At 41.6% G+C, this 12,157-nt stretch overlaps 1 protein-coding gene across 1 annotated transcript; it reads left to right on the forward strand.

Moving 5' to 3' along the window:
• Positions 1 to 6,121: 6,121 nt before the first annotated feature.
• LOC139368874 (MAF bZIP transcription factor Ba) lies at positions 6,122 to 9,898 on the forward strand. Its single transcript, XM_071108320.1, has one exon. The coding sequence runs from the start codon at positions 6,569 to 6,571 to the stop codon at positions 7,778 to 7,780; it is 1,212 nt and encodes a 403-aa protein (XP_070964421.1). The 5' UTR covers positions 6,122 to 6,568; the 3' UTR covers positions 7,781 to 9,898.
• Positions 9,899 to 12,157: the final 2,259 nt, after the last annotated feature.

The raw sequence follows: 12,157 nt of genomic DNA on the forward strand, positions 1-12,157 counted from the left end.
GTAATGGAACCAAATGGTCTCCAGGCAGACGAGATGGACGGAGACGCGGGGTGCATGTGGCTACGATGGATTATGTGCAAATGGAGTGCGTTCATTTACTTATACATGATGAATTATGCCAATTAATAAAAATGTTTTGACGAACTGTTAACATGATTCATTTGTTATAGTGATTGGCAACTATAGACATTTTTGTTATGATGAGTTATGGGATGTTATAGTGAGTTTAATAAAAAGTTTAGCTGTATATTGCCTATCTCGGTAAACAAGATTGGTTGAAAGACATGTTTTAATTATTTTTTATTTTATTACATTTTTTTTTTTTACATATTGTGCCTATAGGGATATGATACTGTAACATGCATTTCACCAAAGGCCTGTTGGTATGGAGCCAGTTAATTTTACATCACCCATTGAAATCCCAATCAAATCTATAATTGCATAACTGTGTAACTTTTTTCTTGGAGGGTCAAACGAGAGCAATATGTCAGGGTATTTTATGTTCTTTATCCTTTGTTTTATTTACTGCATGTCACTCAACCACATTCCCCATACTTGGAATTGGCCTGCATTACAGCACAAACTGAAATTATTTTGGAGACAAGCAGATTGATGTGGTTAGTATTATTTATTTAATCTCTTTCTCTCTCTCTCTCTCTTTGGCTCACCGTTTCAGTGCCCGATGAAATTTTTGTGAAAAGGACAGACACGAGTTAAAAAACAAGATTGCGCGACCCCTCAATTCGCATAACACATAATTATGCTACATTCGTGCAAGGCGTGACATTCTAATGACAAAAAATCTTTGCATACACTTTGATTATCTGACTTTTGTCGTGTTGCTCTGTTTTCAACCATAATCCTTTCTCTAGGATAGCCTACACCACAAAGTCCATATATATTCAGATTCAATACAGTTAGGATATACTATTTAGCCATCACCACCTGTCCAACTCTCCGTGTCAATGTGACACATACACACGAATGCACACACGAATGTAACTCTGCTCTAAGAAATAAGCTCTATATTCTCCGACCAGTAGCCTAGACCCTGGCCTTCTTCGGGACAGATACATCACTGCATTAGTGAAACAGACCATAGGAACACATGTTTTGGATAAGCCTACATGTATCTCCATATGTCTTAAAAAGGTGTCGGCCTAGTGTTGCATTTACATAAAATGCTAACTTAGTTCTTCCTCTGAGTCAGTCTTTATTAAGGGTAAGCATTTGGTGTTCACTGCTAAATCGATTCCCCTTTTCATATTTATGAGAGGCATTTCCACTTATCTCACCACTTGTTCTGTCTTTAAAGACTTCCCCAGTCAATTATCGCTCTCGGGGATGTTAGATACTTTTAGAGGTATAGTCCTGGACACAGCGTAGCCTACATAGCGATGACACGCCTTAATAATACATGTTTTCACTGCAGTTCATCGATCTTCTTCGAGTAAACAAGAATATCTGAGTTACTGTACAGATATTCAACTCTAAATTAACGACAATCTCATCTCGACGGTAGAGATGACAGACTGCACAAAATGTTGTCTTCTTTAAAAATCGACATTTTTCTCACTTTTTTTGAAAGCTTGTTCAGCTAAATAACTATATTTTTGTATTTATCATTTTACTATAGCTTATCAATTGATCTGCCCATGTTGAAGTCGGTGTTGAGCTGTAGTAACTTGGTCATATTGTGTGGAATGCTTATGGTTTAGTTTCTATATGGAGAGGTAATTATCAGACGGGATCATTTTGAAACTAATATTGAAAATAATTTATGACTCCCCCTTGTCCAACTCAATATCAGAGCTAAGGTCTCTACCACTGTTTTTATATATATCAAGTAAAATCGACCATGAAGTGATAAGTATTTAGGCGCGCTCTCGTGAACTGTAATTTGGTTGGGTTGAATAATATAGTCCAAAATGATGACTATGACTGAACAACGTAAGCATAGAGATATATAGCCTACAGACAGACTAAACATGCTCATTCTTTATAGTAGAACATATTCAACTGACTAAACATACAGGCATATAGAATGATTCTAGAATTTTAACTATGAAGTAAGCATAAAAGGTTAATTGCATTCGATAAGGGGCTTGGTTAAATCACAGTCGTATAATTTTCGGCCTATGAACAATTTCTCACTCTTTCTCTCTCCTAATCATATTGTAGAACTCGAGAAGCGCCAGTGAAACTTTGGGCTCTAGAACCCGGGGGTCATTGGTACACCCTAGCGCGCAATGCTCTTGTCCTCGGTCTAGAGCGCTCTCGCGCACTGTGGCTGAGTGCGTTAAAGCCACGGTGACTCGCGAGGCTCTCCGTGCGCAACACACTACAAAGCATCATTATATATCTGCCCCTCTCTCACACGCAAACACACATGCTCTCTCTCTCTCTCGCTCGCTCGCTCGCACGCAAGCAAACACACACACACAAACACACACACTTTCCTCTCTCTCTTTCCTGGAATTGATGGATGATCTGTAGGGGATATTTGCGTTAATCATTATACATGCAAATAGGTCCAGCAAACAACCATACACCATTACCCACTTCATAAAGACGAACCGGTCCGTTTCAAATTTGTAAAAGTTTAGTCAATGGAGAAAAATACAGAAGCCTCTGAAACAGAATCATAAAGCCAACAGCTCGAGCCTCTGTTGTTATGCCCAGCCGCAAGACCTGCGCGCGCCACGCCATCCTTACCTACAGTGCTGCTGGAATAAAAGCGCTCTGAAGTACTGCAAGCCAATACACATCCAGTTCGCTGGTGGAGACTTGATTTAGCTGAAGCCGCCACTCCCAACATTATCAAACCAGCAGGCCTCGTGCCCCCTCGCCCTCATAGTAGCAGGTGCCATGGCCTCGTGCCCCTCGTCGTTACCGGAGCAGGTGCCATGACCTCGTGCCCCTCGCCGTTACAGGAGCAGGTGACATGGCCTCGTGCTCCCGGTGCGAGGTGTGTTGCTGTGGGGAGCGCGTGCCTCCTCACCACTACAGAGTCCGTTGTGCCCTGCACTGTTTAAGTGTGAACATTTTAAAGGTGATTTTATTTCTTGTTATTCATTCCTAAAATCCGTAGGACGGGAGACTCATTAGAGGCTAAATAAGCAAACATCAACACTTTTTTTCGCTGTCCATAAGCACACGGATCACTTAATAGATCATTAACCAGCGATATGCTGCTGACATGGACGCTTTTTACATCTCGCGTCTCCATTACAGCCATGCTATTACCGAAGGGGGTAGAGCCGACGGCGGCCTGCCTGCCTGCTTGGCTATTACGACAGGCCGGGGTATATTAGAGCGCATTACACGCTAATGGCGCTGCCTTCAGGTCCGAATAAAACCAACAAGCTCTCAGTCTCACTGCAGAATTAGAAACATGGTGTTAAACTTTGTTCGACTCGGCTGGGATAGATACGAGGCTTTTACGCAGTACAACAGTCAGGTCTACGAGTAGTTTTATAGCTCATGATACTGGGTTGGTAGTACTATACCTGTAGTATGTGATACCCCTCCATTGCTTAATTCATTGTACCCTATCGTATGGTCTGGTAGCCTATACACCGGGCGTTTGGGATAATGCTGTCAGGGTTCGGTACGCGCTCTGCCTCTGGGAGTGTTTCAGGGAATAGTTGTTAAAGAGGGACTAACGCTGTCGCCGGCCCAACGCTTCAGCCCTATATACAGTACCTTCACTCAGGCAGTCAGTGCGCTTGAGACGTGCCTGGTGATCTGCTGACATTAGAAACGATATAGATTAATAGTTTTACGTAGGAAGATGGATTAAATGATTGGTTTTCAAATAATGTAACAATTAATATATTTTGATATAAAAACTTTTATTGGAAATGTAATTATGTTATTATAGCCTAAGTGAGTAGTATCGTAAACAATAATAGCGTTAAAGTAAAAACCTGCTAATAAAAACAACACATAATAATAATAATAATAATACACTTTTGGCCAACCATATTCGTCCATTTTGTGTGTGTGTGTGTGTGTGTGTGGGGGGGGGGGGGGGGGGTGAAGTCTTGATCGCTTCTGTCAGAAAGTAGAGTTGCCTATATATTTATCACTGCATAAAACGTCAATTGATGTCTTTCAGCCTTTAGTCGTCTACTCTTATAAAAGCTCGAATTACTTATAGGCCTAACATTGACAATGTGAGAGAACATTCCTTCACTTTTTGCTGCTACTCAAGTCAGTCATGAGTTTATTCGATTTTTATTACATTTTAAAACCAGACAAAAATATGGGAACGTGTTTTGTTTTTTTTGTAGCATAATATGGACTGAATCATGCAAATAACCTCTGAATTATCTGAATGGAAAAATGTGTGAGAAGATTGGAATTTGTAGTTTATTTCAGCATCTTGATACATCGTGAAGAAATGCGGAGTTGAAGTTAATGAAGTATTTAAACAAACAGGTATTGGATGATGTGTGCATGTGGCACCCGGTCCCCTCCATCTTCAGTCTAATCGATAAGTACTGGCCGGGGCCATGAGCTCAGGCGTGGATATGAGGTGGAAACGGGATAATAATAGAATCGATTCATCAAATTGACTAATTTACAAGTAACTTCCTTCTGCGGGAAATCAAGACATCTCTTAGAACAGATAAAGGCAATTATTCCAATGTAAATAAATGCAAAGGCCCACAATTCACTTTTATATTCCTGAAGGTCTTATTTTATTGTCCCATAACTATTTGTTTGCCCTTAGAATATGTAATGTGAATGTGAACTTAATTTTACTTTATAATACGGCTACTAATAACAACTACATACAAAAGTATCTAATAAAGTGTTATGTATAAACAAAATCAATTCCTAAAAGAAAAACGGTTAATCAAATGCATGATTAAATTAGTGTCTAATTGAACGAAAAACCAATATTGCCTAGCGAGGCCTCCGTGCAGCGTCCATTAGAACCACGGAGCGGCAGTCTTGAGCCTCTTTTCACAGTACCTACTCACCAGTGGTGCTGTTCAAAGCTTCCAATGCTTTGCCATATGCGCACTACACAATGTTCGAGCCAAGAAAGAGCGTTCTGTCTCTCGCTCGGCCTCCATGCTGATATTACCATTGGCACGATGTCAGAATGTACTTGTACTCTATAGTCTAACAACATAACCTTTTCTCAATGTCTTTGAATCCGGGAGTATGTTGTCAAGATTTGGAACTTGGAAGTACGTGCATATCTACATTGGGAAAAACACACATACAACGTATATAATAGTCTAGGCCTATGCCAATAGTCTATATCTGGTGAAAATAATTGTGGATTAGATAGAAATATTAATTGAAGGTCAGAAACAAATCGAGTAGACCACAGAACGACAGCATTTAGTGATTCGGAATAAACTATGTTGGTAAAGAACAGCATTTGAAGATTCAATTACAAAGGATGTTTTAAGAATAATGTAGGTTATAGTTAGATTTTCAGAATCATGTTTCTCTAGTTGGAAAATTAGAAATATATAGGTTACGTTTTGAAGAGGCAACAGCTCACTTTCCCCCATTGAAAAGTCCAATTAAAAGGCCTGCACCTCTTCAAAACAGGTTACTAAACAACGTCCCAATGCATGTGAATGGTTACTTTGTCATTATTGAATCTTACATTTTACTCCAGGTTTGAAATTATTTAGTTATTTTGTGCCTTTAACGGGGTTTATGCGTGGGTAAAGGTTAAATTATAATACCGTAAAACACTTTTCAACAAAAACATCAAGTTTTTATGGATCCTTATGTATGCAGATCACTTCATTCTCTCTGTTCACTCAGTGTAAACTGGGAGATAATTGCCGTAGAAGAGGGGAATTAGGCCTAAAACGTGGGCTGTTAAACGATAACATGCCATTGGTTCTCCTAAGTGAAGGCATTCAGCTCTTCACTCCCTCTACCCTTTCTCACCCCCTCCTTCGTAGCTGTCAGAAAGAGCGCTCCGCTCTCCCTCCTCCCTCTCCTCCAACCTCTCCCCTCCTTTATTCTAATCCAGAGAATACACCGCTCCCTATTGGAGAGGGGCAGGCAAGGGGACCTGCCTTCCAGCCTGACGTCACAGTGCGCTATAAGCATAAAGTGCTGGCAGGCAGTCAGCGCAGTCTGCTGAATACTCGAGACTGAGTGTGTCAGGAAGGAAAGGAGAGCTCAAATCTCTGCGGTGCAGAGCTGGAAGGCTGCTTCTCCAAGCAAAAAAACAGACTCCATAGTCTCAGCTACTTCTTCTTTTCCTGGCGAAAACAAGGACTATACCTTATATCTACAACGTTGACGAGGACAGGACAGGAGCCTGCGTCAACGACAACTCGGTATTATTTTTATTTATGTTTTTATTTTTTAAGTTCATTTGTTCTGAAAGGACTGACGGTTTACTTTTGCACTGAGACAAAATTCTTTCTACATCTACTTCTCGTCTGTTGACCAGAGCCAGCTAGCAGAAAGAAGTAGGCTACATGACGAAAATTCCCATGTCGTTTGCAGTGCACTAGTCTCAAAGTTTGTTCCACTTGTTTTTAGTTTTCTACTTTTTTACCTCTCCGGACGGTGTTACATGCAACAGTACACGAGTCTGCAGCATTGGAGCAGTAGGAAAAACTACTGCATGAGACAAGCGAGTGGAGAAGAGACGCTTATTATTAACAAGTCTGTTTTCGCGACGCAGGCAACCACCTTCACCCATCTGCATCAGAGTCGCGGCAGCACCATGAGCGCAGAGCTGAGCATGGGCCCTGAGCTCCCCAACAGCCCTCTGGCTCTGGAATACGTCAACGACTTTGACCTAATGAAGTTCGACGTGAAGAAAGAAGGTCTGGCCGGGCTGGAACGCGCCGGGGTGCGCCAGTGCACTCGGCTCCAGCCCCAGGGTTCTGTGTCCTCCACCCCGATCAGCACACCATGTAGCTCGGTACCCTCCTCGCCCAGCTTCAGCCCCACAGAGCAGAAGAACCATCTGGAGGAGCTGTACTGGATGCCCAACGGCGGGTACCACCAGCAGATCGATCCACAGACGCTCAGCCTGACCCCGGAGGACGCAGTGGAGGCCCTGATCGGAGCCACGGCCCACGGCCACCCCCCACCCCAGCACGTCCAGCAGCAGCTGCAGCAGGGCGCCTTCGATGGCTACAGAGGCCCTCACCAACACCACAACCATCATGGCCATCCCCAGCAGCACCATCATCCCTATGGGGGAGGCATCCCACACCACCCTGATGACCTTTCTGGACACCCGGGGGGGCTCAGCCACCCCCACACCCAGCACCACCACCACCACCACAGCCAGGACCCAGACAGCCCGTCCCCCGTCTCTCCAGACTCCCACCAAGCCCTCCACCACCACCGCCACCATCACCACCACGGCCACTCGGGCCAGGGGCACCATGGCTCAGGCAACGTGGAGGACCGCTTCTCTGACGACCAGCTGGTGTCCATGTCTGTGAGGGAGCTGAACAGACACCTGCGGGGATTCACCAAGGACGATGTCATCCGCCTCAAGCAGAAGAGGCGGACCCTGAAGAACCGGGGCTACGCACAGTCCTGCCGTTACAAGCGGGTGCAGCAGAAGCACGTGCTGGAGAATGAGAAGACTCATCTGATAGACCAGGTGGAGGCGCTCAAGGCGGAGATCAACCGGCTGGCACGCGAGAGGGACGCCTACAAACTCAAGTGCGAGAAACTGACGGGAACGGGAGCGAATAACGGGATCCGCGAGGCTGGGTCTAGGCCTACTAGTGACAACCCGTCATCCCCAGAGTTTTTCATGTGAGTTGTTATTATAGCTCTATTGACTCACCCCTACCCCACCACCAACTGATGCTAATGAACAAACAATAATAATCAAATACCCCTTCATATTTACTGTACTAATGACAGTCAACAACTATATTCATATTAGAAGAATAATCCATAAAATAATATTCTCATATCTAACCATCTCTCTCGATCCACGTGACAACTGAGATACAAAGAACAAGGTAGAATGTTGGGTCAACGCCGCGCATCTTTGTAGATTAGTTGCTTGTAGTGAATATACTTTTTTCATCTTCCTGAGAGAAGAGAGAAGCGGCGGGTGAACTTTCCTCTTTTTAGGCTATACTGCTTTTACTGTGTCTGTTAGTGGGATGACCGTCCGACCTGGGCCTACACAACAAACAACGCAGAGAGAAGCGTTTTGAGACTCACATTCGACACTGGGCCTGAAAAAGGAAAAGAGAGTTGCTAAACAAGACTCCACATTATGCAAACTTTACTTCTGTCTACTTACATGTTATGCAACATCTCATTTGTTTATTGCCTGCTTGGTTATATTCGAATATATATTAAAACAAAATCTGCATTAAAATATTAATCCTGCATGCTGGACATGTACGGTAATCATTTCTATTTTGTACTTTCTTTTTGTTTCTCGTGTATCTTAAGAGCATGTCGTTGATCTGCGCTTCTCCATAGTGTTGTGGGGTTTAGAGGAATGGAATGAGGACAGTAGGCCTTCTGTAGCCTTGTAAATATTACGCAACCGCAAAACTGCACACCAAGATCGAGGAGGCTGGTTTTTAACTTCTTTCTTTCTTTGAGTTGTGTTTTATTATTTTTTTCTTGTTGTTTGATTTTCATTTTGTGGGTATTGATTCAGAGATATGGGCATTTTGCAGTTGCATTTAAAGACAACAAACTTTGTATATTAAGTGCACTTTTTGGATAGCCTAATGATTTGTTTTACGTTTTCATTTTGAGTTTTGTACAGACCCCCTTGAAGGAAGACATACTATTATTCTATAATAATAATAATAATAATAATAATAAGACAAGATAGATGCAAGCTTAATAATAACCTTATGACACAATGGGATAATAGTGCGAAGCTGTCAAAACAAACGCATAGCTAGAATATTAGCAGATGAGTGATGGTTCTTTGCGCACCACATTTACGCACCATGCATAACTTTGTGTTCTACTCCTAGGATGCATATAGGCTATAGTATATTTAAAAAAAAAAACTGTTATACATGTTATTACATTTCATTTCCGTCTGGTGCTGTAGTCAGCAGAGGTTTTCTTAGCCAGAAATGCCATTATGTTAACTATTGCGTAACCCTAACCCCATTATATAATGTGAAGAACAGGATAGTCACATAATTTCTCAACTTGATTAATGTATTTTATTGGGTGCAGCTGCATCGCATTAACAGTGATATACTATATATTTTGTACTCTTCCTCGGCAATATCAAGCATTTTTTTAAAACATGTTCAACAACGTTAACCATTTCAGGGGTTTTATGTACAATTAACAAGTATTTAGATTGCGCATGCGTTTCAAAATACGAAGTTTAAATATATTAATGCTATATGTTTTCCTGATTATTTTTTTTTGCTGCCGGTCAGTAAAAATAAAGGATTCAGGTTGTGCAAAATCTCGAAATGAAAACTGTTGTGTATGTTATGTTATATGATATTATGTTTTCGTCTGTATTATTATTTGGTGATTCTGGTTCTGCTGGCCAGATGCATATTAAAGTTTTTATTTGAATGATTTAAATTAACAAACTGTCAGATCATATTGAATAAGCATGGTGCTTGCATTTAAAAAACTATTGTTGAAAAGTCATGCATTTAACAATCTCTTGGTTTGTTCCTGATTCAACTGTGTTGAAATCAAATTGAAACTGCAGCAGCGGGTTGTTGTTTTGTTTTTCATTTCATGTATTTTGCGATGATGATGGGGATCAATTTTCAATCCTGTTTATATAAATAAGATACAAAAAAATATCTTAAATTTGAACTGTTATAGTTCCATTCAGGCTGGTTTCTGTTTCGTCTTATTTTTTGTTGTTGTTGGAAGAAATGGTTTCCTATTTTGCTTATTAAAGTCATTGAAATGGCAATTACCTTTCTCGGACTGTTTATTCTATATACTCTCTCTCCCTCCCCCCTTTCTCCCCGAATTACGTCATGACCAAATTAACAGCAGGTCATGGAGGCAGATAGACTGGCGGTTAAGGGCCAGTAACCAAAATGTTGCTGGTTCAAATTCCCGAGCCGACAGGTGAAACATCTGTCGCTGTGCCCTTGAGCAAGGCACTTAACCCTAAATGCTCCTGTAAATCGCTCTGGATATGAGTGTCTGCTAAATGTAACATGGAGTAATGTGAGCTAATGCGTCATCTCCGTTGCAAGCTACAGGCGGCTCCGATCTTATACACAGAGCTACACATTTAGCTTACAGTTTCGAGAAAGTATGTATTTAGGAAGACATGCCTACAGCGTTCTGGTAAATCTTTCCGTCACTAAAACACAGCCCAATTCCTGCCACACCGTTTTGAGCTGAATACGTCGGCTGTACTTTAGTCGTAGCGTATAAGCCTACTGAACAGAAATATGTCATGTCCATTATAAGCTAAATACAGTTATGATAGCCTACGTAACGTGGTATAGGTGAAGGCATTTCCCGAGATACAGTAGCTGATATGAAGTCATAACATTGTGTTCATGAACGTGCAGCCTAAATGTGTATGCCTAAAGTCTACATGCACACTGTTGGAAATACAGACCAGTCTAATTTCTTAGTGAAAAAACATGGCCCTATTGGCTATTACTGAAACAAAGCTGCTGCACATGTTACAGAGGCAACATTAGTGTAGCAGGCCCACTGTGGCCATAGCCTACTATACCAGTCTGTGATTGCGTTTTGCAGTCACTGGTAGCAGGCCTGTCATCAATTCTAGATTAGTCTCTTGATTTGAACACATTGCATGGTAGGAACCCTGGAATTTGACCAAATACTGCGCAGAACAGAAGCATAATCCTTACTGGGACCACCCGTTCATCTCGTGCAGCAGTGCAACCTAGTCTCAGAGCATCTCGTATTATTCTGTAAGTAAATCCGAGACAATCCATTAAGTATGAAATGTTATCTTTGGTATGATTACATAAGTAAGATGGTTACTTAAGGCAAATAACTTAAATGTCTAGCAACCCAAAGGTTGTGAGTTCAAATCTCATCAAGGGCATCTTTGCAACTACTTAACGTGTTAGCTAACCTTAACCCCTAGCCTAGCTAACATCAGCGAGCTAGCAAACGTTAGCCACCTAGCTAGAATTCGTAACGTATCATAGGTTTTGCAAATTTGTAACATATTGTACGTTTTTCCTTCGTAACACATAATACAAATTGTAATTCATAACATACAGTATCATACAACATGTATGATGGACGTCCACAAAGTAATATATACCATACAAAACGTACATTTCATGCTAAATTGAGTGTCTCGGATGTACATACAGAATAATAGGAAATGCTTTGAGACCAACAGACAACAATATGAAATGCTCTGAGACCAGGTTGACCAGGGAGACTCTGGGTGCAGGCCTGTGCTGCTGACTTTTGCAGAAATCCCACCTTGCAGGTACCCACGGTAAAATAAGATCTTTGACATTGCAACTCTGCACAAACGGAAGGGAAAGAAAATGTAGCAATTCAAATGCCCAATTTATGGGAAATATCGTTATGATATTAATACTATAACCTACACAAGTTGTCTGTGCTTTTAATTTGTATAGGCCCGTCTATTTCCTATAGGCCTACACAAACTGCATAGCGGATGCTGCATAACAGTGGCAGAGAAAGGTGAATTCCTTTCTATAGTCCTTGTTTTTTCCCCTGTCACAGGGCTGAATACTGCATTTACCGGAGACATCATGCCCATAAGGCATAGGGGCATGTGCCCTCTCAGATTTGTCCTGTTTAAAAATATATATATATTGTTGTGGTTGTTGTTGTTTCTCGGTAATACTACTAGCCACCTTGCAATTCTATGAAGCTAGCCCAGATAGGTTCCCAATCTCCCAACCTCATAACTGGCTGCCAAGAAGCCATTTCAGGCTATCAATCAAGTTGGAGTAGCTAGCTTGTCTAACTACAGGTAACTTCCAAAATAAAGGAAACATAAACTGTAGGGCGTTGGGCCACCATGAGCCAGAACAACTTCAATGCAGCTTGGCATAGATTCTACAAGTGTCTGGAACTCTATTGGAAAGATGTGACCCCATTATTCAACAAGAAATTCCATAATTTGGTGTTTTGTTGATGGTGGTGGAAAATGCAGTCTCAGGGGCCGCTCCAGAGTCTCCCATAAGGGTTC

Source organism: Oncorhynchus clarkii, chromosome 16 (genome assembly GCF_045791955.1).
Source record: "Oncorhynchus clarkii lewisi isolate Uvic-CL-2024 chromosome 16, UVic_Ocla_1.0, whole genome shotgun sequence".
NCBI classification, from domain to species: Eukaryota; Metazoa; Chordata; class Actinopteri; order Salmoniformes; family Salmonidae; genus Oncorhynchus; species Oncorhynchus clarkii.